A 21,747-nucleotide genomic window follows, 5' to 3' on the forward strand; every position below is an offset into this window, starting at 1 on the left:
GCAAGAGGCGGACCGGACAAAGAACTGAGAGGGTGACAGAAACAAGCGCGCGAAGCAATCAGTCAGGTGCTGGCGTAGTCCAGATAAAGAGGTTAAAGTGAAAATGACGACAGAGTTTAGAGTGTCTTGCAAGGCGCCTCAGCGAAGACGCGATGAAGGCATCGAAAAAGTGAGTAAGTGAGATGAGAAGGAGCAGGGCAAGTTCTGGAGTGCGTTTAGCATGAGTTGTGAAGTGCTGGTCAAGGCAAGCGCAAAGTACAAGCCTCAGGCAGCAATTCAAAGTCGCGTCGAAGTTGAACGAATTTGGAAGGCACGCGTGGTGATGAAAGTGTGCCGCTTTCTTGCGACTGACATTGATGGATAGGTATCTCTAAACGTCCAAAAAGATAAGATCATAAGAAGAATAACGAACATGGAACGCCTTACATGCTATGAACGCCGTGATGAAAAGTCCCATAGCCCTTTTTTGTGATCAACTGCCCAAAGAGTTGACCATGCCAAAACCACAAAATCAAGGATATGCAAGACCTTACTCGGCATCGTGCATGTTCATCTCCTCGAACTCGTCGAGCAGTTGGTCCATAGGGATTTGAGGACCTTCATCATCCTCGTCATCAGTCTCCATCTCCATGTCGTTAGCGTTGGCTTCTTGTTGAGCTTTGTAGAGTTGCATAGTTTGACGAAGTTCCTCATCTTCCTCAACATCACGCAGGAAGAGCTCAAAGTCGCGCTCGAGGCGCTCCTGGTCCTGCTTGCGGGGAAGCATCTCGCTCTCTTCCTTGGCCATACGCTTGAGCTTCCAGTTTCTCTTCTGACCAGCAGCCTTCTTGCGACGAGGGTAGTGCTTCTTGACCAACACTACGTCAGGAATCGCCGACTTGTATGTCTTGCTGTTCTCAATCTCCTCGAACTCGGTATTGTTGAACTGTGTTCCTGCAAGGAGGTAACCCATGACACTGTCACCGGGGTTCAGGAGAGCACCAAGGTGGGTACGGCAGAAGTATGTTGTGTCGTTCACGCCAAGGTCTGCGGCACGAGCAACAGTACAGTCAGCAAGAACGAAGCGTCCTTTCGTGAGACCAGTGATCTCAATATCCATAACAATGAACTCGACAAGCTGAGGAATATCTGCGATAGGGGTGAAAGGAGCGCGCCAGTAGATGGGAGTAGCGACTTCGGCGGTTTGGAGAGTATTGGGGTCGAGCAAGTTGACAGCGGTACCGACACGGTAGCAGAGAGCCAAGGGGAACAAGTTTCCAATCTGCTTGGCGAGCTTGATGGGAAGTGCGACCAGATCGTCCTTGCAAATAGGCACAATTTCGCAAGAGAAAGCAAACTTGTAGGTCTTCTCGGAAGTGTGAACGTTCATCGAAATCAACTCTTGCGACTTCTTGCTCTTCATAGGTACGACGCTGCCGAGGAAATCGACAAACTTCTCAGCATGGTTTCTTGCTGAGAAGAAGAAGTCGATACCATCATGGATTTCCTTGATGTTGATTGCGTCACGGTGAGCACCGTGCTTGAGGATAAGTTGCTCGAGGTAGAGGAAAGTACGCTTGTGCTGAACCTTTTGGCGGACCTGGACGACGGCGCGCCATGTGTTGTGTGTGAAACTCTTTTGACAATCGGGGCACTGTTGGTTGGCCTGGACGAACTCGACCTCGAAGGTTTGCTGGAGGATGGTGCCTTGGAAAGCTTCTTGTTGGATGGTAAGCTTCAGCTTGATACGACGGGAGTGAGGCTCGGTCCAGATGAAGGAGGCGTCGATGATGCGGACTTTGTTCAAACCACGGAGCTTGCGAAGACAGAGGGCAAGAAGTTCACGCGACTCAGGCTGGGCGACGACCCACTGGTTGGGCGGGGACAACCAACGATCGCAATCTCTGCACTGGTGGAGGGTTCCTTCTCTTTGAATGCCTTGCGATACGTCGATGGTGAGCTTGATACAGTCGTAACAGAGAGCGCCGGCTGAGACAGTGCCGTCGATGGGAGCACCACAGTTGCAACAGAGAATACTATTGCTTGTCAGTACGACATACTGACACGAAAGATAGGAGGCAAACACACGTAGCGTTGGTCACCTCACGCTGAGCAGCGGGCGCCATCGAAACCGAGTCGAGATCCATAGACATGTTGATATGCTGATAAAGAAAAACTGTATTGAGGTCGAAAAAGTACGCCGCCGAGTTGACAAGGGGCGCAAATGAGCACTTCGGTCAAGTGCCTAGAGGGTGGTATGAGGCGACAAAAGGCCAAGGGCGAATGTAAAAAACAAGAGGAATTAATTCCTGTCACCAAAAATGTTCTCGAAGGAACTTCTTCTCTTCAGTCAGCGACGCCACAAGGACGGAGAAAATCAATGCGACACCCCCGCGCTGATGCTGCCAAGACGCTGCGATAAGATAACACTCGTCTTCGTATTCGTTTCCATACATGCAGCGTCATCAGCCATCCCTACGAATAGCAGAGGAGATCCGGACCCGGCGAGCTTGTTGATAGCAATAAGAACTCAAAGTCTCCCCCTCACACGGTTTACTTCGTACTTCCTCACGCAACCTGCTCCAAATTTAACATCCATCAACATGCCTGACTACTCTCTCCTCGCCATTCCAGCCTACACCATTCTGTCTGTAGCCCCTCACGCGTAAGTAGCTCTTGAACAACCGTGCCTCGGATCATCTAAGTATCCAACCTAGCTATGCACTTTCGACTGTCAAGAAGCACACCCAATGGTCCAACGCAAACAGCAGAGGTGAGGGCAACATCTCACACCTGAAGAAGACCCTCCCTCCTGCCGTCTTCGCCCTCTATGAACGTGCCGAGGCTGCACACAAGAACAGCATGGAGAACTTGCCTCTGTTCATCGCTGCAACACTCTCGGGAGTGTTCGCCGAGAAACTCACAAGAACCGACATTGGCAACGCTCAGTTCTCCGCTGTCTTCCTCGGTATCAGAGTGCTTTACACTCTTCTCTACGTAAGTGGATTGTTTCAGTGCATCTCATATCTGGTATTAACTTTTATGGCCAGATCAACACGACCACTGAATCAGCTAGTCACGCTCGTTCCTTGACATGGACGGCAGGTTTGGCTACTTGTTTCTACCAGATCTACAAGGCAGCCGTCGCTCTTGCCTAGATGTCTTATCTCAGAGGTAGACTATTTAATGACATACATATCTACAAGTTCTATCGTGTTACCATGGTATTGTACATGATTCCTGATGGCCATACACGCCTGGCTCTCCCAAAAGCAATGCATCAATCGCTTGATGTCCTTGTTCCCAGTCTCCTTTAACGCCCCAACCCAATGCAATGATCTCTCCTTTTATGTACACAGTTCATATGTTCATTTTTTACGATCTGGCGACCATTGGAGAATCCAGCCACTCATCATCCTGGAAAGCCAGACCAGAGGTAGAATCAACGCTGGCTGATGACATGACTGTCGGAGTCTCTGGTATCATTGAGATCTCCTCCTCAGTCCTTTCTGGCTCCTTCTCTTCAATGTTCTCAAAATCCGCTAGAGCGACTTCTTGGATATAATGTTGTATGCCAGACTTGGGCGCTTTCAAGTGAGGCACTGCGGATGACCCTTCAAGCATCTCTTGCCTGAACATTCTCAATAGGTCTTTGTGCTCGTACTTGGCAGCGCGTGCTTCGCGCAATATCTCTTCAAAGCGAGCCATATCGTTACAGACACTGCACAAACGCAACATCGCCGAGTAAGTGCGGGCAAATAGTCTTTCCTGGTTGCCCTTGGCCTTGCTTTCCGCCTGTAGCATCTTGATCAGATTCCATATCTGATTCCCGAGTTTGTAGTCTGCGTTTCGCGCTCGGTCATCGAGTAAAGGTGTCAGACCACGAATCGAGAGACCCCATCCTTCGCGACCCATGTCTTTGTAGATGCGCAACGCCACATCAAAGCCAGCAAAATGCAACACACCTTGCACAATGGTCTCAAAGACACCCGGAGTGTGATACGGCTTCTGAACAATCTTGCCGTTTTCTTTCAGAACAAGACGGGTATTACCTGAATCGTTGATAATTGTGGTAGGCTTTGCGAGCATCAGACCGTTTCCCAAGCCGCGAACCCTATCAACAAAGGCGACAAATCTGTCAGGGGAGTTGACCATGATGTAGTACTTGAGAGTAGCTTTGATGGTGATCTCGTTGTGACGCACGTTTGCATTGCGGATTGCATTCAGTGTGGGGTTCACCAGGAAGAGATCACCACACTCCATGAACCCGCACAGCAGAGTATTCCAGCAGTCCAAGTCGGGTGGTGCCGAAGAAATGTAAAGGTTGTAAGCAACCTTTGCAACAAGTTCCTCATAGGCTAGTTGTCCCGATTTTTTCTTCTCAAACAGCTGGCGAAAAGCACTATTCAGGTTTTGTGCAGTGTGGTGAAATTCACCAAAAGCATCCTGTCGATAAGTAACACCATATTTATGTTGTCTCGGTAGGTCGTTCAGTTGCGCAAATGAATCTGGAAAAGTAGTAGCGTCCATGTGTTGGGTGTTTGTGTATAACAGAAGAGCCTTGAGCTGAGGAGCCGGGGCGCCAAAGAAGTCTGAGCATGATGTGGGTACAGCACTGCCTATGTCCTTGCGGAAACCGAGTTCATCTAGGTGTAAAAGCATACGCAGAATGAGCTTGTCGACAGCCAACTCGGTTGTGCGTGTCTTCTTGGGAGTCCAGCGCGTGGCGAGAGCCCTTTCGCGGTGGAAGGGTTTGGCGTATATGGAATTGGGTGCAACGAAGGGTCGATGAAGGTCAGCACCAGTGTTTGCCGGCCATATGGGGCCATCGAATTGTGCTTCTTCGTGTGGGTCTTCGAGAATGGCTTCTTGCAGGTCGTCGAAAAGCAGTTTCCATGGGACAGGCTCTTCCTTCTCTGGCTCAGTCTGAATCTGTTCCTCCTTCTCTTTCTGAGCCTGTGCAAAGTCCTGGGTAACAGTTGTTTTGTCCAATGCGGGTTGGTCGAGATCGTGTTTGATGTCTGCGATGGCACGGTCCCATTGCTCCCGTCTCTTTTGCTTAAATCCAGCGTCGGTGGTAGCGGCGGCGGCAAAGATGCCCGAGTATACGAAGGTCGACGACAGAGCCCATCTCACTGGCCTCCTGCCGGCAGCATTGGTGGTCCGCCTAGCAACCCCACTGGCACCTGCCGACACGCATGATGGGCAATGGCAGCTGAGTCCGGTCTGCGCTATCCGTGACCAAAGTGCTTGCATTATTATCGCTGCTGCATCGCGAACCCCCTCCACCAGGTCCTTGGTAACGCAAAGGAAAGGGCTGTTGTCGTCTGGCTGTGCCGTCTCTGGTGACCGATGACCGGTATTTTTTGGCCCGCGACTCGACTGACTTTCCCGCGCGGTCTTGGCACTCTCTTCCGCTGCTCTCTTGCTCTTACCAGTCGCGAGCATTTACAAACATTCACCATTTCTTTTCAGAACATTTACTGCACATCATGTTGGCACTTACTTTGACTGCCGAGCTCAACGGGTAGGTCTCATAGTCGCGGACGTGTAGAAACTGAGCTTGATTTGCCAACATCTTCCAAAACAGCGTAACAGATCTCGCCCCCATCGATACCGAAGACAGCCCTTTCTACTACACATTCAAGGTGCAATGTACTTCGTGTCGTGAGGTCCACCCCAACTGGGTCAGCGTGAGCAGATTCGTAGGTCTTTCTTCTGTCTTGTTCTCACATCTTCATCCACCAACATATTCGGCCTAGGAACAAAACGAGGTATCTGGCAGCAGGGGTTAAGCCAACTTCGTCTGGAAATGCAAGAACTGCAAGGTCGGTCCATTCTTTGATGTCTCTGATAAAATGATCCAATTTTCTGATATTTGCTTTACTAGAGAGAACACTCTGCAACCATTAAGGAGGCACCCAAGGCCTACACCCACAGCGACACACCCAAGGCCCAGAAAATTATCGAATTCGACTGCAGAGGTCTCGAGTTCGTTGAATTCAAGCCAGACGTACGTCCCAACCACCAATTGTTCTATAAAACTTTTGAAAAAAGTACTAATGCAATATACAGGGAGAATGGAAAGCTACCGGCATCGAATCAAACACAAAGTTCGACGCCATTGACCTGACAGAAGGTGATTGGTACGACTACGACGAGAAAGCCGGCGAGGAGGTCAGCATCCAAGGCCAGAAATGGGAGATCAAGCGCTCATAGTGCTTAACATTTGCTCTCTCTGAGTTCACTCAAGGCTTGAAACTCTTGGTTTAACAATGACGAGTCTTGGTTTGCTTCTTCGTTGTTGGAAAAAAGGAGTGAACCTTCTTGGAAGTGGGCAAGGCAGTTTTTTGAGCCTCCATATCAGCTCACTGCTTCTTCGGCTAATAGAGTCGCTTGTGGAACGATATGATCATCTGGTGTCAAAGATCCGGATTTGCTCCTTTGTCCGAGCATGCTCCCACACGTGTTGGATTGATAATCTGCAAGAGTCATGTCTTTTGAGTTTGAGCATCTCTTCAGGCATCCCATCTTGCCCAGTTGTCGTGGTTTCTATCGTCGATTTAACCCCAGAATCCAAGGTAGATCTATACAACTCTCTTACAAGAACATGAAATCATGAATGGGTGTCCGTTTAGACTGCTTGCCTTGGGCAGCAAACATCATACCAACATCATCAATCAGTGTTTCCTGCTCGGCTAACTCGACTTCCGGCTATCGGAGACAGATTCCGCTGGACCCCTTGGCAGTTTGGAAGCTTCTGTCAGCCCTTTCGTGACACATGCGAAATCCCACGTGTGTGGAAACTCTCGTAACTCTGAACAGAGTTTGATGAAAGGAATGTTCATGCTGCAAGACTTTGGTTTGATAGACACCAGAAAGATGCGTAAATCGGAGATTCTGGAAATCGTCGAGGACGCGCTGCCAAGAACGGTAGCAATAACGTGAGGCAATCAATCCCAAGCGGGTTGGTGATGCCGTGATAGCCCTTTTTCGGGACGGGTGCGAGAGCAGAAAGAGGACAGTCCCGAAGTGCGAATGACGAAGATGGCCACGAGGTTTCGTACGGTGACAAGGCGTGCCAGACGGTTCAAGAAAGGTACCGCACAATAAAACAGCAGATATATTGGTGGTCGGGTGAAGATCATCGTCACCACCTCACGTCAAAACTCTTGCCCGATCTCGAGCACCGCCAATCCCTAGGCTTCAGGATCGCAACAGTTCGGGGACCACTGGTGATTGTCACCAGTTGCTACCAACCAGAGAAACCTCCTTTAGGTCCTTCTTTGCCGTGTTACCTTTTCTTTTCCTTTTGCACTACACACAACCAATGTCGAAGCCTTGTACCACGACTTCTCAATCTTTTACAGCATTCTGTTGCTGCAGTGCAGCAGCATCAAGCACACTATTCAACACCACATGGAGCCATGGAGTAACCTGTTGAGCAACCTCGAGCCCGACGAAATCGAAAGCATCTACCTAGCCGGCTGTGACCAACGTCTGAGCTACCCTTTCCAAACCACGGAGCCGCCTTCAACACCTCAAAGGCACGACAGCGGCGTTGCTGGCGTATCTCCAGAAGAAGACGATACCAAGCTTACGCAACGCTCGAATGATGTCTCTCCTCCACAAGAGCATTCCATAGTCGTCTGCAAGCAAGAGCAACCAACCCAGGATGACTTCGACAACGCCGCTTGGGTTAGCACCAAGCAGAATGGCGTGACACATTACTGGGCTCCTCGCTACACCGCTTCACCCCACAGCAACGCCTCACATAGCGCCAGAATGCTATACATGTCCAGTCTGAAGACATTGACAATCACCAAAGGCACACGTAAAGGATGTACCGCAGTAGATCTCTCTGCAGGATCTGGTGCCATTGCCCTCAACTACGCAGCAGCTGGAGTTCAAAAAGTCCTTTGCTGGGATGCAAATCCATGGAGCATAGAAGGCTTGAGAAGAGGCGCAATTAAGAACAGGTGGCACGTTCAGGTCTACCACGGTGATCGGATCCAAAGCAAGACGGTCAAGGTATCCTCAAAGACCAGAGTGATGGCGTTCGTCGAAGATGGCGAGAAGGCTTCAAGCAGGATACTTGGCCTGAGAAACTCTCTACCTCCGGTCAGACATGTAAATTGTGGACTTGCGCCCACATCTCGCAATCTTCATGCAGTAGCAGCAGCGGTTCTGGATCCGAAGCTGGGAGGATGGATCCATGTACACGAGACGTGTCGTGTAGAAGAGGTGGTTTATGGAGCCAACAAGACCAGAGCCGAGCTCGAGGCTGTTGTCGAAACGTTGGATCGGGAAAGAGGATACTTGACAGATGTCAAAGAAATCCCCAGAAGGCCAGTAGTGCAACACATCCAGCGCATAGGCTCAGATGCTCCAGGTGTACTGTACTGTATCGTAGATATCCATATCCCTCCAATTCGAATATGAGACAATTCCTCAATCATCTGTCCACTGCAAAGCAGGATCCTCTTGCGCAAGTCCATCAGCCTCCAACAAAGCCTCCTGCGCCCTTTGCGAAGCCAAGTAGTCACTATAAACACCTGCCCACTTCTCAATCTTATCCGTATGCTCAATCAGCTTTTGTATTGAGAAGCAAAACGGAATAAACACATCTGGATTCTGTTTGATTTCATCCGCCGCTCCGCCCAGATCGATAACTTCAGAGATGGAAAGACCGCCTCTGCCCCACTCGTCTGAGTCCTTGAAGTAGGTACGTTCTACAGCGGCCACGAATTCATCGTGCATGCCTTTGAGCTTGAGAGGATTAGTCTTCAGACAAGGGTGATCGTAGTTAGGATGTGGCAGATGGTAGTAAGAGCCATAAAAGCCATCTATGCAAAAGGGACACCAGCGATCAAAGTGGTTAACCCAGGTTTCCTTTGCCGTGGCGATGATCTGGAAGATGACTGATCTGTGGCCTCGCTGTCCGAGATCCCCTTGGAACGTGACTCTGATATCTTGAATCATTCTCGTTGTGAACGGCAGTGTCTTCAACCATGCTAAAGTCTCGTCCGCAAAAGTTAGACCAAAGGTTCCGTCAAGACCCCTCGTATAAGAAGCTTGAAAACTGTTTACACGCAGGAACGTTGCCAGGCATTCTTGTCTGATTTGCTTGCTGACACAAGCTAGAGCAGGTGTTCGCATGACTTCCAGATGCAATCTCCGTGGCCGTGCTAATGCGTATTGATATATCCTCACTCTGATCTCTGCAGGTAAATCCATAAACGGAAAAGGCTCCTCTGCGTTTAATCGTGGATCTTGCACGACTTCTTCTCGGGAAAGCGCAAGCTTCTCATCTTGGATGGCGATCTTGCGTCGATGTTTTGCAAATGCTCTGGCACCTGAATTGTATTGCGTGCTGATGGGTACCAAGCCGAGCGTTAGATATGCATGAGAGACTCGGCTTGACTGGGCCGCATCCAGGTAAGACATGGCGACTGTGTCCGTATTCCTCTAATCCAGAGAATATGTTTGGTGATGATGTTATGTCCAGTCAATATTTCGCGAAGGCAATTGCGTAGGAAATTCACGATAGAAGCCGAGGGCGACGGTGACGTTGTGGACGGTAGGCCAAAACTACAGGTACGGATGCGCAAACCATCGTTGCGGGCCACGTCTTGGCATTTGTGAATATGATGCATGGATGTTCTCTGCTCTTGTGCAAGGTGTATTGAAACACGTTGATTACTCGTTACAATAGGCTGTTCACAAGATCAAAGATTCAAGTCTGACATTTCAAGTTGGGAGCTACCAGGAGACTTCTAGGATGTTACAAAGCTTTTTTTTTCGTCATTTCAAACCAGACCAGCCAATGCTAAAAATGCTCGCACTATGCTCCTATCTTACAATGCTAAATGCGCCGAAACATACTTGTCCCAATGCTCTTCAGTGTCTGCCTGCTTCCAAACCTCAACACCGCCAGAAACACCTTGCTCATCCACAGCCCAATGTCCACTCTTGACATTCATCAACCAATTTTCCAAAATCGCTGTCAACTTGGGACCATGGCGTAAGGTAAAGGGATTGATGCCATGAGCATAAACCTCTGTATGACTCTTTTGCATCAATCTGCCATCACTGGTCCTGGCCTTCTTGTTTCCTCCTACTGGGAAGGGTAGCACAAGGCGACATGCATCCTCAAATGGGTTTTCCTTGTTTGGATATGAGTCGAGGTACAATCCGCAAGGCACTTCTTGTACTGTGCTGAACGGCCAGCGGAAGTTTGCTTGTTTCGAGGTCACTGTGCCCTCTGCGCGGAAGAACAAGAAGGGCATTTTGATACCCTCGGTTTCTTTCGGGTATTTCGCAGCAACGTGTTTGAAGGGCTGGTTTACGAACTCGGATGCTTGCGGGAGGCGGATTCCTGGTGCTACGTACCAGATTCGCGGTTGTCTGGCGTGAGATAATAGATCATATGCGAACCCTCTCGGTACGCCTGCAGCGGAAAGACCGGATCGACTACACAGGGGTGTGGTATTGGGGTCTTCCTCTTCGTCTCGTAATCCGCTCCTAATCTCGATTTCTGTGAACAGCTGCTCCCAAAGCTTGAGGCATGAGGTCAAGTCGCCTTGAGTGTATGATACCAGAGTCCAAGGGTGTGTGTCATAGCGTGACCGCCGAGCTCCAGTATAAGGGTCCACTTTTGGTCCTGAAGGCGCGATTTCCTGCCATGATGTTTGGCCATCAGGACCTTGCACCGGACCGAGACGTGGCTCGCGACCGATAGATTCGTGTAATGCTACAGCCTTTCCTGCTTCAATCATGTCGATATAAGCGCTGAGAATCGATTCTAGTCTTTGCCATGGCAATTTTTGGTCGTACAAGTCGAAAATGTGTAGAAAAGTAGGCATGAAAATTGCCTTGCCAGTGACCTGATCATATCTGTATTTCGTGATTAGCCCTGCTTCTTTTCTGTTTCTTCGATAATCATCTGCTTGCAGTTTCTCTCCAAAAGAATTGAAAAGGCGCGGATTTTTGATCGAGGTCGAAATATTCTCTTACACAATGCCACTCCGTTGACTAACCAACTCCTTGTTCGTCATGTACAAAGTGATAAATCGATGCTTCTCTCCCTTGATCTTCTTCTCACTGTCATCCAGCAAGTCTCCAAGGTACAGCATCTCTCTGGGCTTCGCAACTCTGCTGATATAGTAGAAAAAATGGCTTCCATCTCCTCCAGGCAAGTCAAAAATTTTCTTCAAGAATTTGACCAAAGACGGCCGTAGTAAGACTTCCAATGTTGTGTTGCCGCGCTTCTGCCACCAGGTTTTGCGGTCCATATCGGCGACCTTGCGACCACTGCGTAGCCAGCCATAGATGGCTATTGTGTTGTGTAAAGCGGCGCATCTGTCAAAATCCAATTCTGGCGCTTCTCGTGGCGGTCGTTGAGATGTGACCCTTTGGTTGGCGATGGAAGCAAAGGGACTCGCCATTTTCCACTCTCCCTGTTTCTTTTCGAATTTTCTTTGTTTAGGTCAGTCCAGCGATTTCAATGTCACAGATTGTCTAGCTGGCCGAGGATATGAGAGGGGTCCAAGAAGAGGGGTCACCAAGGTGTAGTTCAGAAAGGCGCAGATGTATAAAGTCCCCTTGCCGACGATGGCGTTCCGGGCTTTTGATCTATATACTTTTGCCCTTCGGTGACCGAAAAGCAGAGCCGCACGCGCGGAAGAAACGGCCTACCTACGTAATGGCTGTGCACTGGCCTTCTTGAGCCTTGAGAAATAAGTAAATACACAGCCAGTAGAATAAACAAGGAACTGGTCACTTTGGAACAGGAGGAATTGATCAAGTAGGAACAGCAGTTGGCGCATGTGGGCGTTAAGCCGGTGTCTTGGTGTAACTTTGTATCTTCCGTATAACAAGACTTGATTCTTTCGCGACTTTCTATGAAAAATATACATCATTTGTGTTTCCCGGCTACGGAATAAACGCTACAAAAATGATGGAACAATGAACCAAGATGGTTTTTCCATTGATGACCTTTTTTGCGTATCATAAGTGGTCATGAATGACATAAGATGACCATCACGGTTCTCTGAATTTATCCATTGCGACCCTGTTGATCCCTGAATGTGGGCTTCGATGGATCGATCCACCGGGCCGCACAAGGAAAATTACCCGGGGGTTGGTCCAGAATTGATACATGCAGGTCAGCAGATGTAGAATCTGGAGAAGAATATGCGAACTCCATGCTTCTTGAGCGCGTGATGGTCTCTTGGGCTTGGAGCTGCAAGAGCCGGCCGTTTGGTCGAATGCGAAGACGAAACGCATTAGCCAGTGACGTCAAAAGAGTAGTCGCCGGTCGCAAGCGAGCCCCTAGAGATGGTCATTGAGGCCAAAGCTTGGGCATAGCATAGCATAGCAGTGGTGTACTGGATACGAGGACCGCATATGCGCACAGTGGATGCGACCTTGATACGCATGTAAGGGCACGAGGCGGGACAGCGTGTCCTCCCTACCTGTGTCACAGATTGATCTGGTATAGGATGGATCTGGGCAGAAGGTATCACTTTCGGACACGGGCTCTTCTCACGTTTCCATGTTTCTCCTGCGTAGGGTATTTCTTCTTTGGAGCGACCCACTCGTCCTTCTTGTCTTTCCAGAAACCCTTGCCGTAGCTGACAAGAATTTCCTCTCCTGGTCTAATTCCATTTCTTCTCATGCCAGACTTGCCAGTGGTGACGGTGAAGATACCGATCCAGCGCTCCCACTTTTTCTCGGCAGTCTGAACCCAGATATCGCGGAACTCTGCATTAGGAGCGTCGGCGATGTTACGATAGTCGTTGATGAAACGAGCTTCGTTGCCGGATTTTGCAGCATCTTGGGCGAGGTCGAGATCTCGATCGAGCGAAATGTCGTACTCGGAATCGGGATCGGTGTCTTCAGGCTTGTTGGTATGCAGACGACCGATGTAGGGTAGGATGAAGTTGCCAGGGTGGAAGTGCTTCATAGCAGCCAGACCATATTGGCCATTGGCGGGGTGGTCTGGGTCATTGAGAGGGACGATACGAACGTCAGGATTAGGGAAGGACAAGGCGTCGGCGGAGAAGCGAGTGAAGGAAGCTGTGGCAGCAGTCGGGGTATTGAGGATCTTGAGAGCGATGGCAGGGACGGCCGGTGAAATTTTGGGACGACGCAGGTACTCGATGTCTTCGGGCCAGTCGATGGGCAATTCTTGCTGTGGCACGTCTTCTTGTTGTGGTGCGGCTTCCTCTTGTGATGTTCCTTCTTGTGTTGGTAAGACCTCGTCTGGGAATGCTCCTTCTTGTTCCGGCATGATTGCTGCTTGTAGAATGGAAGAATATCGAGATGGCGCAAAAACTTCTTGACGAAGTCGCGGAAAAGAGCCGCCCAAACTGCTGCCCCGCTGCTGTTCGCACGTTTCATCCTCCAGACCCTTGACACTTGACACTCCACTCGACCCTTGCAGACCACCTGCAGGAATGGCGACCGTCTTTTCGACGTCGGCCGTTGACGCCCAGGTCGCAGCACTCCGTCAACAGATCCAGGCCGCTGAAGAACAACTATCCCACCTCCGAGAACAGTTGGCCCATGCCGAGGAGGCCCAACACCGCGCTCAAGATGCTGGCAAGCTCGAGACAGACTGGCAGCAAGAGATCCTGGGCGCGCTGAACAGCCCACAACACCAATACTACCAGGACCAACAACCAAATCAGAGATTTGGCCTCAGCAATGCCGAGTTTAAGCGCTACGGACGCCAACTCATCATGCCCCAGGTTGGCTTGCAAGGACAATTGCGACTGAAGGCTGCCCGAGTACTCATAGTCGGCGCTGGAGGTCTGGGCTGCCCTGCTTCTGCATACCTCGCTGGCGCCGGCGTCGGCACTCTGGGTCTAGTGGACGGCGACACTGTAGAAGAGTCAAACCTTCACCGTCAAATCGCTCATTCCACCGATCGCGTCAGCATGTTCAAGGTCGATAGTGCAATTGCCTATCTACGCGGCTTGAATCCCAATGTCAACTACATCCCACACAGGGCTCATCTCACTCCCTCTACTGCACTGGAAATCTTCTCCAACTATGATTTCGTACTTGACTGTACAGACCATCCAACCTCCCGCTACCTCATCTCGGATGCCTGTGTCTTGTCGGGAAAGCCCCTTGTATCCGCCTCTGCTCTACGCACAGAAGGTCAATTGTCTGTCTTGAATAATCCTCCGCGAGCTCCTGGTGCATCAGATGGTGGTCCTTGCTATCGTTGCGTCTTTCCACGCCCTCCACCTGCTGAGTCTGTCGTCAGCTGTGGTGAAGGTGGTATTTTGGGACCTGTTGTTGGCGTCATGGGCATCCTTCAGGCTTTGGAGGCCATCAAGCTCATCACCTCTCCGCCCAATTCTGCCGCGGCTCCTCCATCCCTTCTTCTTTTCTCTGCCTACAGCATACCTCAGTTCAGGAATGTCAAACTTCGCTCAAGACGTCTTGATTGTGCTTCGTGTTCGGCAAGTCGTACCGTTACCGAATCAAGTCTGACTTCTGGATCAATGGACTACGTCGCCTTCTGCGGCGTTACCAATCCAGTGGATATACTACCACCCTGTTCACGCATAAGTGCCGGGGATCTGCTTTCCACTCTTGCGTCCTTATCGCCACATGATGATGAAGCTCCGATCGTTCTCGATGTCCGCGATCAAACACAATTCGAGCTGTGCAGTCTCCCTAACAGCATAAACCTACCGTATCAAGGACTACAGACTCGTCTTCGCCAGGACACCCAAATCCTCGAAGATCTCAAGGGAAGAGATGTCCTAGTAGTCTGCAAACTCGGCAATGACTCCCAACTTGCCGTGCAGATGTTGGAGACCATGAGTTCTGGCAGTATGAAGAGCATAAAAGATGTTCAAGGCGGTTTCCGCGCATGGAGAAATGAAGTGGATCCTGAATGGCCCGATTATTGATTTCCTCAACTCTGCAATATTACACTCTCGAACATATCCCCCAATCCTCTTTCCTTCAGCCATGCCTCTATAGCAGCCATATCACCTCTATTTTGCCTGGCCCCATGCCTCTCTCCCACTAGATCAGTAATTTCTATCATGCCATCAAATGCCCTTGTGATCTCTGGACCAGTTTCTCTGTATCTCTCTGACACCTTTTTCTGATGTGAGGGAATATCGCCCCAGCTGACTGTCTTGATCTCATTCATATAGGCATCGATGTCAGGTGCTAAGCCTTCGAGACATAGCATTCCTGGCTTTCCAGCAAGAACAAAGCCAGTCAGAGAGTAGGAAGGTGCCCAATCAACCATATGTTGCCGCTTTTCCCTTGTGCTGAGAGAAGGAAAGTAAAACCACACACGCACCAAAGGCCCCGTCGATGCCTTTGCTTCTGCAGCTGTACTTTTTCTTGTTTCAGAAGGGATGATCGAAGGCCCTTCATCCCGCAAAAAGTCCAAAGCACTGAAGATATCCTCCGGAAGCTTCTCAGTCAAACTCGCCAGACTCGCTTTATCAAGCCAAACCGGTTGTCTTAATGAAAACATGATCGTTGGCGCTTCTGCAGGTTCAACCTCAGAAGTCCGTAACGGTGCTTTTACATTAACTTGAATGGAATGTGAAGCATCAAGAGAAACATGTAAAGCTAGATTGACTTCTGAGGGTGTGGACGTGATGCTTTCGCTTCCATTGTCGCGGATATTGGTGATGAGATCTAGGTCTGAAGGTGAGATTTCGTATTCGTTGGTGGAGGGGAACATGGCTAGAAGGAGATCTAGTGTTGAAATTCGAGACTCGAGGAGGTCTGGGGGTAGGAGATGGGTCGAAGTCATTGTGGTTGATGTCTTGCAAATGAACTCCCAATCCGTAGTGCAATAATATCAGGGTGCAGTCAGATATGTCCAAATTCTGATGAAATTCTCTCTTAGCAAAGGTATGCAAGGAAAGGAGATCAATAGGGTGACTGGTATTACCTTGTTTTGCGATAATTATTCTTGATGTCAATGAGTGTACAACACAACCAATACCACCAGATATACTAGAGGCTGTTTTCAGAGGACAGGCGGTGCTTCCAGCTCCAAAACTTCAATGTCAAAATAGCCTAGCTGAAGAGTTCACCAGATGATCAAGATCTGGAAAGCATTCACATAGAGTTACATCGCATGTCCAATCTCACACAACGACATCGGAGTCGTGGGAGTTTTATGAATCTTTGTGCCTTTGCACAACTCAGTGCAGAGATCAAATTCGCCAAAACCTCAAGTTCTTTCTACATTCCATCTGCGATCATCCTTCCCTTTTCCTTTGACGACAATTGGCGAGCACCAAGCCGCTAGCTCTCTGATCAAGCAAGACAGACTCTGCTTCCAGGCATGAAACGCGAAAGCCTCTGACAAGTCGTCGTGGCAGGGCGCACGCAAGCCCGATGTCGCAGAAAGCGGTAAATCTAATCAGATTGATCAGACCATCTCTGATGATCTAAGATGATCTGATAACATCTTTAAGAACTACTTGAGTCCTCATGTTATATCTCGCATGCATTTTGGTCTCTGAATCCATCTGTCTCATCTGATCCTTCTCTTTGAGCATTCCTCTCTCCTCAGCAAATCTCGTGGTTGCGTTGGAAACGAAGAAACCATGACTTCTACGTCTTCAACCTCCACACCAAGCCCGCTCCTCTCCCTCCCAGCAGAACTACGTCTCCAAATCTATAGATACGTCCTCGAAGCCTCGTCCTCTCAGAGTTCTCCTCATCTACTCTCCCAATACTGTGGACACAACACTTGGATCTCACCACCAATCTCCCACACCAACTCTCTCATCCGCAACGAAACCCTACCTCTCTACTTCAACACTACAAACTTTATCTATGATCTACGTTCCCCTTTAGATGAAGGAATAACCGGTCTTCTCAAAGTTCTTCAATGGTTTCGAGATAATAACCTCGTGATGAGTAAATTGAGGTTCAAACATGTCAACAAAGGCATCCTCTCAATCCAAGAATTAAGGAAGTGGGTAGAGTGTTTTATCGAATACTTTGATGTACTGCCAGACTCCAAAAACATCGAATTCTGTCAGCAAGGACTACAATACAGAAACTTTGCCATCCAAGCTGCTGGAGTGTTAAAAGCATTGATTGGATTTTCTGTCTCTATCAATAAAAGTATCATTGGCAGTGGAGAGGAAAAAGAATTGGAAGAGTGGATAGAAAAGTTTTTGGAAAAGACGGAAGAGGGAAGGGTTGTTCTTAGAGGTATCAAGGTTGCTGAGGAGTTTGTCAAGGGGTTTGGGGCTGCTGCTGGGGGTGAGGTGCAAGGGTTTAATGTTTTGAGGTGGGCGTTGATGAGTGGAGGTATGATTGAGGGATTGAAACATGCTGGGTATACATGAGATTACAACACTGAGAATTTTCGAAAAGCATTGGCTCTTTGCATGTTGATTGACGTTCATGTGGATACCTCATATGGTATCAAGAGACCGTGAAAGGACAACCCATTGTTGATGTCCTCGTTCTGCTGCTTTCATCCGCCATCACAATCGAATCCCTTCATTGCAAGAGCCATCTGCCAACATTGCTCTCATATCGGTCTCGCCCGGGTCTTCTCAGCAAATATCGGCAAACTCATCTCTCAGTGTTTCTGGCTTTTTCGAGGTGCTCCCTAGCATGAGCAGTGCAACGCTTGTTAACACTCTCCTTGACTTCATTTGCAGACGTATCCCAACCAGGACAGAGGTGTGTGGGTTCCCATTCGACTGCAGTGCTCGCCTTAAGAGCTTGGGTACAGATGTCGCAGTGTTTGTGGATGCAGCCGCAGAGCATGTAGGTGGTAACTCTTGCACGACACATGTTGTGCGTTGTTGGACTTGGATGTCTTGGGTTGGATAAATGCAAAAGACTAGGATTGGAATTAGCAAACAGTGTCGTCTTTATGGCAAGCATAAATGAGACTTTACCTCTGTACTTGAAGTGTAGATACTCGTATCAATGGACAAGAATTGGTGATATCGAGATGGTCTTTGGTATGCAATGGTCCGACTTGAATATTGGCTTGATGAAAAATGGTGTTTTGGGAAAAGGAGCAAGAGTGTTTGGACACTGGGTTCAAGTACAGAAACCCTTCCATCGTGCCTTCACGTTCTGCATTTGTTGTGTATGCGTGGTACCGCACGTGGCATTGTTATACCATGCGTTGTGGAAGGTACGACTGGTAGGACTTCTTGCTTTGCTGAAATCGGATAAAAATACAGTTGGCAGGTCAAGCATGCGAAAGCACGTGTTCGAGAGCGTGTCAGTCTTGGACCTGCGGGTGGTATCAACGGCAGAATTACCAGGATGCAATGGCGAGGATTGGATTCTTCTTGTGAGCAGAGGATACAGTATGACAATTGGAGATGGCGCATGAGGAAGATAGTTAGTATTCCATTCAACAAAGACGTTACTCACTTGTCCAAAGCTTGCACCAAGCGTAGACTTATTATTTGGCTGGCCTAGTACGCTCCCACATTTCGTATATAGTCTGGAAGACGCTTGTAGCAAGTTTGAGGGTATCCTCATCGACGTTGCTTCCACCAAAGCGGCGTTGGAATCTGTCAGGATGCCAATTGACACTCTCATCTTTCAGAGTCTTGACTCGAACATCTTCAGAGTCCAGAGGAGCATTGGAGAAGAAATCTTCAACATTCTGTTTGGCAACATCTTTGGCAGCCAGACTTTGAACGGGCCAAGGAATTGCTCTGAGTAGTTCTTCGCCTTGAAGTTGTGCAGAATTGGTTTTGAGGTCTTGCCATCTTTGTTGATAAGACAGCCAGGCTTGTTGCCATTTCTTTGCTTCTTTCCGTTTGGCACCTCGAGCAAGAGCAGCGTCGACATCAGACATGAAGCTCTTATCGCGTGGCGCATCTCGAGTGTCTGGCTTTTGACGACGTGTGCGTGTAGATCTCTTCTCATAGCCCTTCTCTTCATTGCCAACCCATTCAAAGTCTTCCTCGTATTCCTCATCCTCGCTATCATGTCTCCTCTTCCTCGATCTAGCGTTTTGAGCCTCCTCTTCACGTTCAGCACGCGCTTGTCGTTCCCTGAGCAACTCGGGGTTCTTCTTTTCCCACATCTTGGCTTTGACGTATTCAACGTATTGGTCGTCGGTCATTTGCTCGAGATGTCCTTGATCATCTTTGACAGAAGGTCGAGGGTATGAGTGGATAGACTCTCCATAGACACCTTCCCAGTAAGCGGCACCTTCGTCATCTGCCATGGCATCGAACAGCGATTCTCGAAAGGCAAGATCTGGGTCTACGGAGTGAGCAGCATTGGGCTCGGGTTGAGGAGAAGCTGAGATGGACGGATCCAAGTACTCAGAAGTGCGCGGTCGCGAGAAGGGATGAGCGGTATAACCCTGTATGTCGGCTTCGTCATGCTCACGTTCGTGTCTAGAAGTGTGCCTGTGTCTGTGTCTGTGTGATGAATGCTTGCTCTTGCGTCTTTCACTACCACCACTTTTGCCATCCTTGAATCGGAAGCGCAAAGACGGCGGCGATCTGGATCGGCGTCTCTCGCTGCGATGGTGCCTGTTGCCCTCTCTCTCGTCGCGCATGCGTGTTGAACGGTGGCGCGTCATACGGTCATATTCGTCCAGAATGCGCTCGTGCTCGCGCTGCGTTTGTTCGTGTGATTGGCGCGCGTAATCATGGTCTCGTATCTGCTCTTTGATCTGATTGATGCTATCTTGGATGCTGGGCATCTCGAGTGCTGTGTCGACAATAGTAAGAATCCCAGCAAGATTCAAGAAGCGGTGCCAAGTCGAGAGAGCCAACGCCTCAGCGAGCCGAGAGCAAGAACTTGAAAGTCAACGAACCAATCTTTACAACCGACATCTCAGCTAGCATGAGGATATGCTGCAGTCACAGTCATTTGGTGAGGATTGTGTATTGTGACATCACACAAGATAAAAAGCAAAGTGGAAAGGTAAGTAATGAAGAATTATTGTTCATTCGAAAAGTTCGTTATGCTACATTAAAATATTCGTATCATCATCTTTGGAGTGGGTGATCATGGCGAGTTGCTTATTTCATGAAGCCCTTCTTGCCGTCACCGTCAGCATCCTTCATGGGGTTAAGCTTGTCCAAGAGGGAAGGCTTCTTGTGCTCGGTGGTGCCGGTGGTGTTGGAGGTGTCGTGGCCAGTGGCACGCTCGCCCTCGCGGACATCATCCTTAATGCGCTGACCAGTGGACTCGTGCTGGCCGGTGGTGGTGCCAGTCAAGCCGGAGCCGGTAGAGCCGTGGTGGCCAGAGAGATCACGCTCGCCCTCACGGACGTCCTCTCTGAGACGCTCACCAGTGGAGCCAGTCTGGCCGTAACCAGAGGGGGTAGAGCCAACGCCGGAGCCGCCAGTGAGGCTGGAGCCTGCAGTCTGGCCGTATGCGCCGGTGCCGGTGGTGGATGAGCCAGTGAGGCCAGAACCAGTGTGCGAGCCAGTAAGGCCGCGCTCACCCTCACGAACGTCCTCTCTCAGGCGCTCACCAGTGGTGCCGGTCTGACCATAGCCAGTACCGGTGGTAGATGAGCCGGGAAGGCCGGTGCCAGTGGTGTTCGAGCCAGTGAGGCCAGAGGCGCCACCAGAGTAGCCGGGAATGCCAGTGTCTCTGCCGCTGGCGGGGTCAAGGAGCTCACCGGTGCGGGTGTTGTGGTTGTGGCTGAAGTCGTGGCCGTGGTGAGCAGTGCCGTGGTGGAGCTGGTGACGCTCCTGAGGGTCAGAACCGCTGAAGCCAGTAGACTGGACGTTGCCAGCATCGTAAGGAGCACCGCCAACACCAGCGCGTCTGACACCAGAGACGGGCTCAGTGCCGGACTGAGAGAGACCGCCGGTCAAACCCGAGCCAGTCGAGCCGTGGTGGTGGTTGTGGTGGTGGTGAGAGTGAGAGCCGGTGGTGCCGGTGGTAGAGCCGGTCAAACCTGAGCCCTGGTTGCTGAGGTCGCCGTAGTTGGAACGACTGTCGGTCTCCTGCTGACGACCGGCACGGGTGAGGTGGTCATCGACACCGTCATGACCGGTACGACCGCCGGGGATGTCGGAGGCCTGCTGACGCTTTGTGCGGTCCATGGTCTCGGTGCTGCCACCCTCGAGGGCGTGCTCAGAGGTGTTGTCTGTTGCGGGATCGCGATTATTGCTGTTCTCGGCGGCAGTAGCATTGCTGTCAATGCCCTTGGCCTCGGCAGAGCCGACCTTGACTTCGTGGCCACCAGCTCCAGGCTCGTTGCCATGGGGGTGGGCCTCACGGCGAGGGTCATGCTCTCCAAGATCACCGGGGAGATGGGCTGAAGTTGTGTTAGCCATGATGTGAATTGAGGTAAGGTGATGAGGAGCTCAAGCTTGGCTTACCAGGAACGTTCGACATAATGGTTGTATTTATCTGTGGTAAAGGTTTGAAGAGGGTATGGGGTAAAAGGTTGATGGGGTATCAAAGATGAGAGTTGTTTTGTGTAGAGAAGATGTTATGGTATGAGAAAGTGTGTGTTGGAGGGAATTGAGCGAGGTATTTAAATGCGTGTGGTGAGAGAGCTGTCGTTCGATGGCTACCAGGTATGATGTATTGTTACCCCACCATGGCACGTCATTTGGGAAGCAGCTGCCAAACGCTTGCTGACTGCCCCGCGATTTCCTTCATGGCACATCATCATGTCCATTCTTTGTCTTTCCATAAGCGTTTCCTTGTTTCTATTCCAAGTGATAATCTTCTTCTATAGCCAACTTGTCATCATAGCACGCGTAAACTCAGTCACATCGAACTTGCAAATCCTGT

The 21,747-nt window shown here is 49.9% G+C and overlaps 13 protein-coding genes across 13 annotated transcripts; 5 read left to right on the forward strand and 8 right to left on the reverse strand.

Moving 5' to 3' along the window:
• Positions 1-529: 529 nt before the first annotated feature.
• Positions 530-2,132, reverse strand: M437DRAFT_39226 (putative nonsense-mediated mRNA decay protein 3; the record flags this gene model as incomplete). Its single annotated transcript, XM_041019967.1, has 2 exons — positions 530-2,015; positions 2,068-2,132. The coding sequence occupies 2 exons, from the start codon at positions 2,130-2,132 to the stop codon at positions 530-532; spliced, it is 1,551 nt and encodes a 516-aa protein (XP_040883592.1).
• Positions 2,133-2,582: 450 nt separating this feature from the next.
• Positions 2,583-3,137, forward strand: M437DRAFT_72136 (uncharacterized protein; the record flags this gene model as incomplete). The annotated part of the gene is made up of 3 exons (XM_041025798.1): positions 2,583-2,644; positions 2,697-2,976; positions 3,030-3,137. 3 exons carry the CDS (start codon positions 2,583-2,585, stop codon positions 3,135-3,137), a joined length of 450 nt encoding a protein of 149 aa, XP_040883593.1.
• Positions 3,138-3,354: 217 nt separating this feature from the next.
• On the reverse strand, positions 3,355-5,235 carry M437DRAFT_39535 (uncharacterized protein; the record flags this gene model as incomplete). Its single annotated transcript, XM_041020029.1, has 1 exon — positions 3,355-5,235. One exon carries the CDS (start codon positions 5,233-5,235, stop codon positions 3,355-3,357), a length of 1,881 nt encoding a protein of 626 aa, XP_040883594.1.
• Positions 5,236-5,471: 236 nt separating this feature from the next.
• M437DRAFT_72138 (uncharacterized protein) lies at positions 5,472-6,198 on the forward strand (the record flags this gene model as incomplete). The annotated part of the gene is made up of 5 exons (XM_041025799.1): positions 5,472-5,506; positions 5,570-5,684; positions 5,742-5,753; positions 5,870-5,992; positions 6,055-6,198. The coding sequence occupies 5 exons, from the start codon at positions 5,472-5,474 to the stop codon at positions 6,196-6,198; spliced, it is 429 nt and encodes a 142-aa protein (XP_040883595.1).
• Positions 6,199-7,398: 1,200 nt separating this feature from the next.
• Positions 7,399-8,421, forward strand: M437DRAFT_62766 (uncharacterized protein; the record flags this gene model as incomplete). Its single annotated transcript, XM_041024139.1, has 1 exon — positions 7,399-8,421. The coding sequence occupies one exon, from the start codon at positions 7,399-7,401 to the stop codon at positions 8,419-8,421; it is 1,023 nt and encodes a 340-aa protein (XP_040883596.1).
• Positions 8,422-8,430: 9 nt separating this feature from the next.
• Positions 8,431-9,426, reverse strand: M437DRAFT_81067 (uncharacterized protein; the record flags this gene model as incomplete). The annotated part of the gene is made up of 1 exon (XM_041027480.1): positions 8,431-9,426. One exon carries the CDS (start codon positions 9,424-9,426, stop codon positions 8,431-8,433), a length of 996 nt encoding a protein of 331 aa, XP_040883597.1.
• Positions 9,427-9,836: 410 nt separating this feature from the next.
• Positions 9,837-11,426, reverse strand: M437DRAFT_40153 (uncharacterized protein; the record flags this gene model as incomplete). Its single annotated transcript, XM_041020135.1, has 3 exons — positions 9,837-10,615; positions 10,715-10,875; positions 10,996-11,426. 3 exons carry the CDS (start codon positions 11,424-11,426, stop codon positions 9,837-9,839), a joined length of 1,371 nt encoding a protein of 456 aa, XP_040883598.1.
• Positions 11,427-12,502: 1,076 nt separating this feature from the next.
• On the reverse strand, positions 12,503-13,273 carry M437DRAFT_62768 (uncharacterized protein; the record flags this gene model as incomplete). The annotated part of the gene is made up of 1 exon (XM_041024140.1): positions 12,503-13,273. The coding sequence occupies one exon, from the start codon at positions 13,271-13,273 to the stop codon at positions 12,503-12,505; it is 771 nt and encodes a 256-aa protein (XP_040883599.1).
• A 166-nt stretch (positions 13,274-13,439) lies between these two features.
• M437DRAFT_81070 (Molybdopterin-synthase sulfurtransferase) lies at positions 13,440-14,912 on the forward strand (the record flags this gene model as incomplete). The annotated part of the gene is made up of 1 exon (XM_041027481.1): positions 13,440-14,912. One exon carries the CDS (start codon positions 13,440-13,442, stop codon positions 14,910-14,912), a length of 1,473 nt encoding a protein of 490 aa, XP_040883600.1.
• A 5-nt stretch (positions 14,913-14,917) lies between these two features.
• On the reverse strand, positions 14,918-15,781 carry M437DRAFT_38672 (uncharacterized protein; the record flags this gene model as incomplete). The annotated part of the gene is made up of 1 exon (XM_041019879.1): positions 14,918-15,781. One exon carries the CDS (start codon positions 15,779-15,781, stop codon positions 14,918-14,920), a length of 864 nt encoding a protein of 287 aa, XP_040883601.1.
• A 796-nt stretch (positions 15,782-16,577) lies between these two features.
• Positions 16,578-17,339, forward strand: M437DRAFT_39720 (uncharacterized protein; the record flags this gene model as incomplete). Its single annotated transcript, XM_041020066.1, has 1 exon — positions 16,578-17,339. A coding segment is annotated over one exon (762 nt), but the record flags the coding sequence as incomplete, so codon positions are not given.
• A 1,085-nt stretch (positions 17,340-18,424) lies between these two features.
• Positions 18,425-19,687, reverse strand: M437DRAFT_38659 (uncharacterized protein; the record flags this gene model as incomplete). Its single annotated transcript, XM_041019876.1, has 1 exon — positions 18,425-19,687. One exon carries the CDS (start codon positions 19,685-19,687, stop codon positions 18,425-18,427), a length of 1,263 nt encoding a protein of 420 aa, XP_040883603.1.
• A 322-nt stretch (positions 19,688-20,009) lies between these two features.
• Positions 20,010-21,281, reverse strand: M437DRAFT_38698 (uncharacterized protein; the record flags this gene model as incomplete). Its single annotated transcript, XM_041019885.1, has 1 exon — positions 20,010-21,281. One exon carries the CDS (start codon positions 21,279-21,281, stop codon positions 20,010-20,012), a length of 1,272 nt encoding a protein of 423 aa, XP_040883604.1.
• Between the last annotated feature and the right edge of the window lie 466 nt (positions 21,282-21,747).

This window comes from Aureobasidium melanogenum, assembly GCF_000721775.1.
Source record: "Aureobasidium melanogenum CBS 110374 unplaced genomic scaffold scaffold_2, whole genome shotgun sequence".
Classification (NCBI taxonomy): domain Eukaryota; kingdom Fungi; phylum Ascomycota; class Dothideomycetes; order Dothideales; family Saccotheciaceae; genus Aureobasidium; species Aureobasidium melanogenum.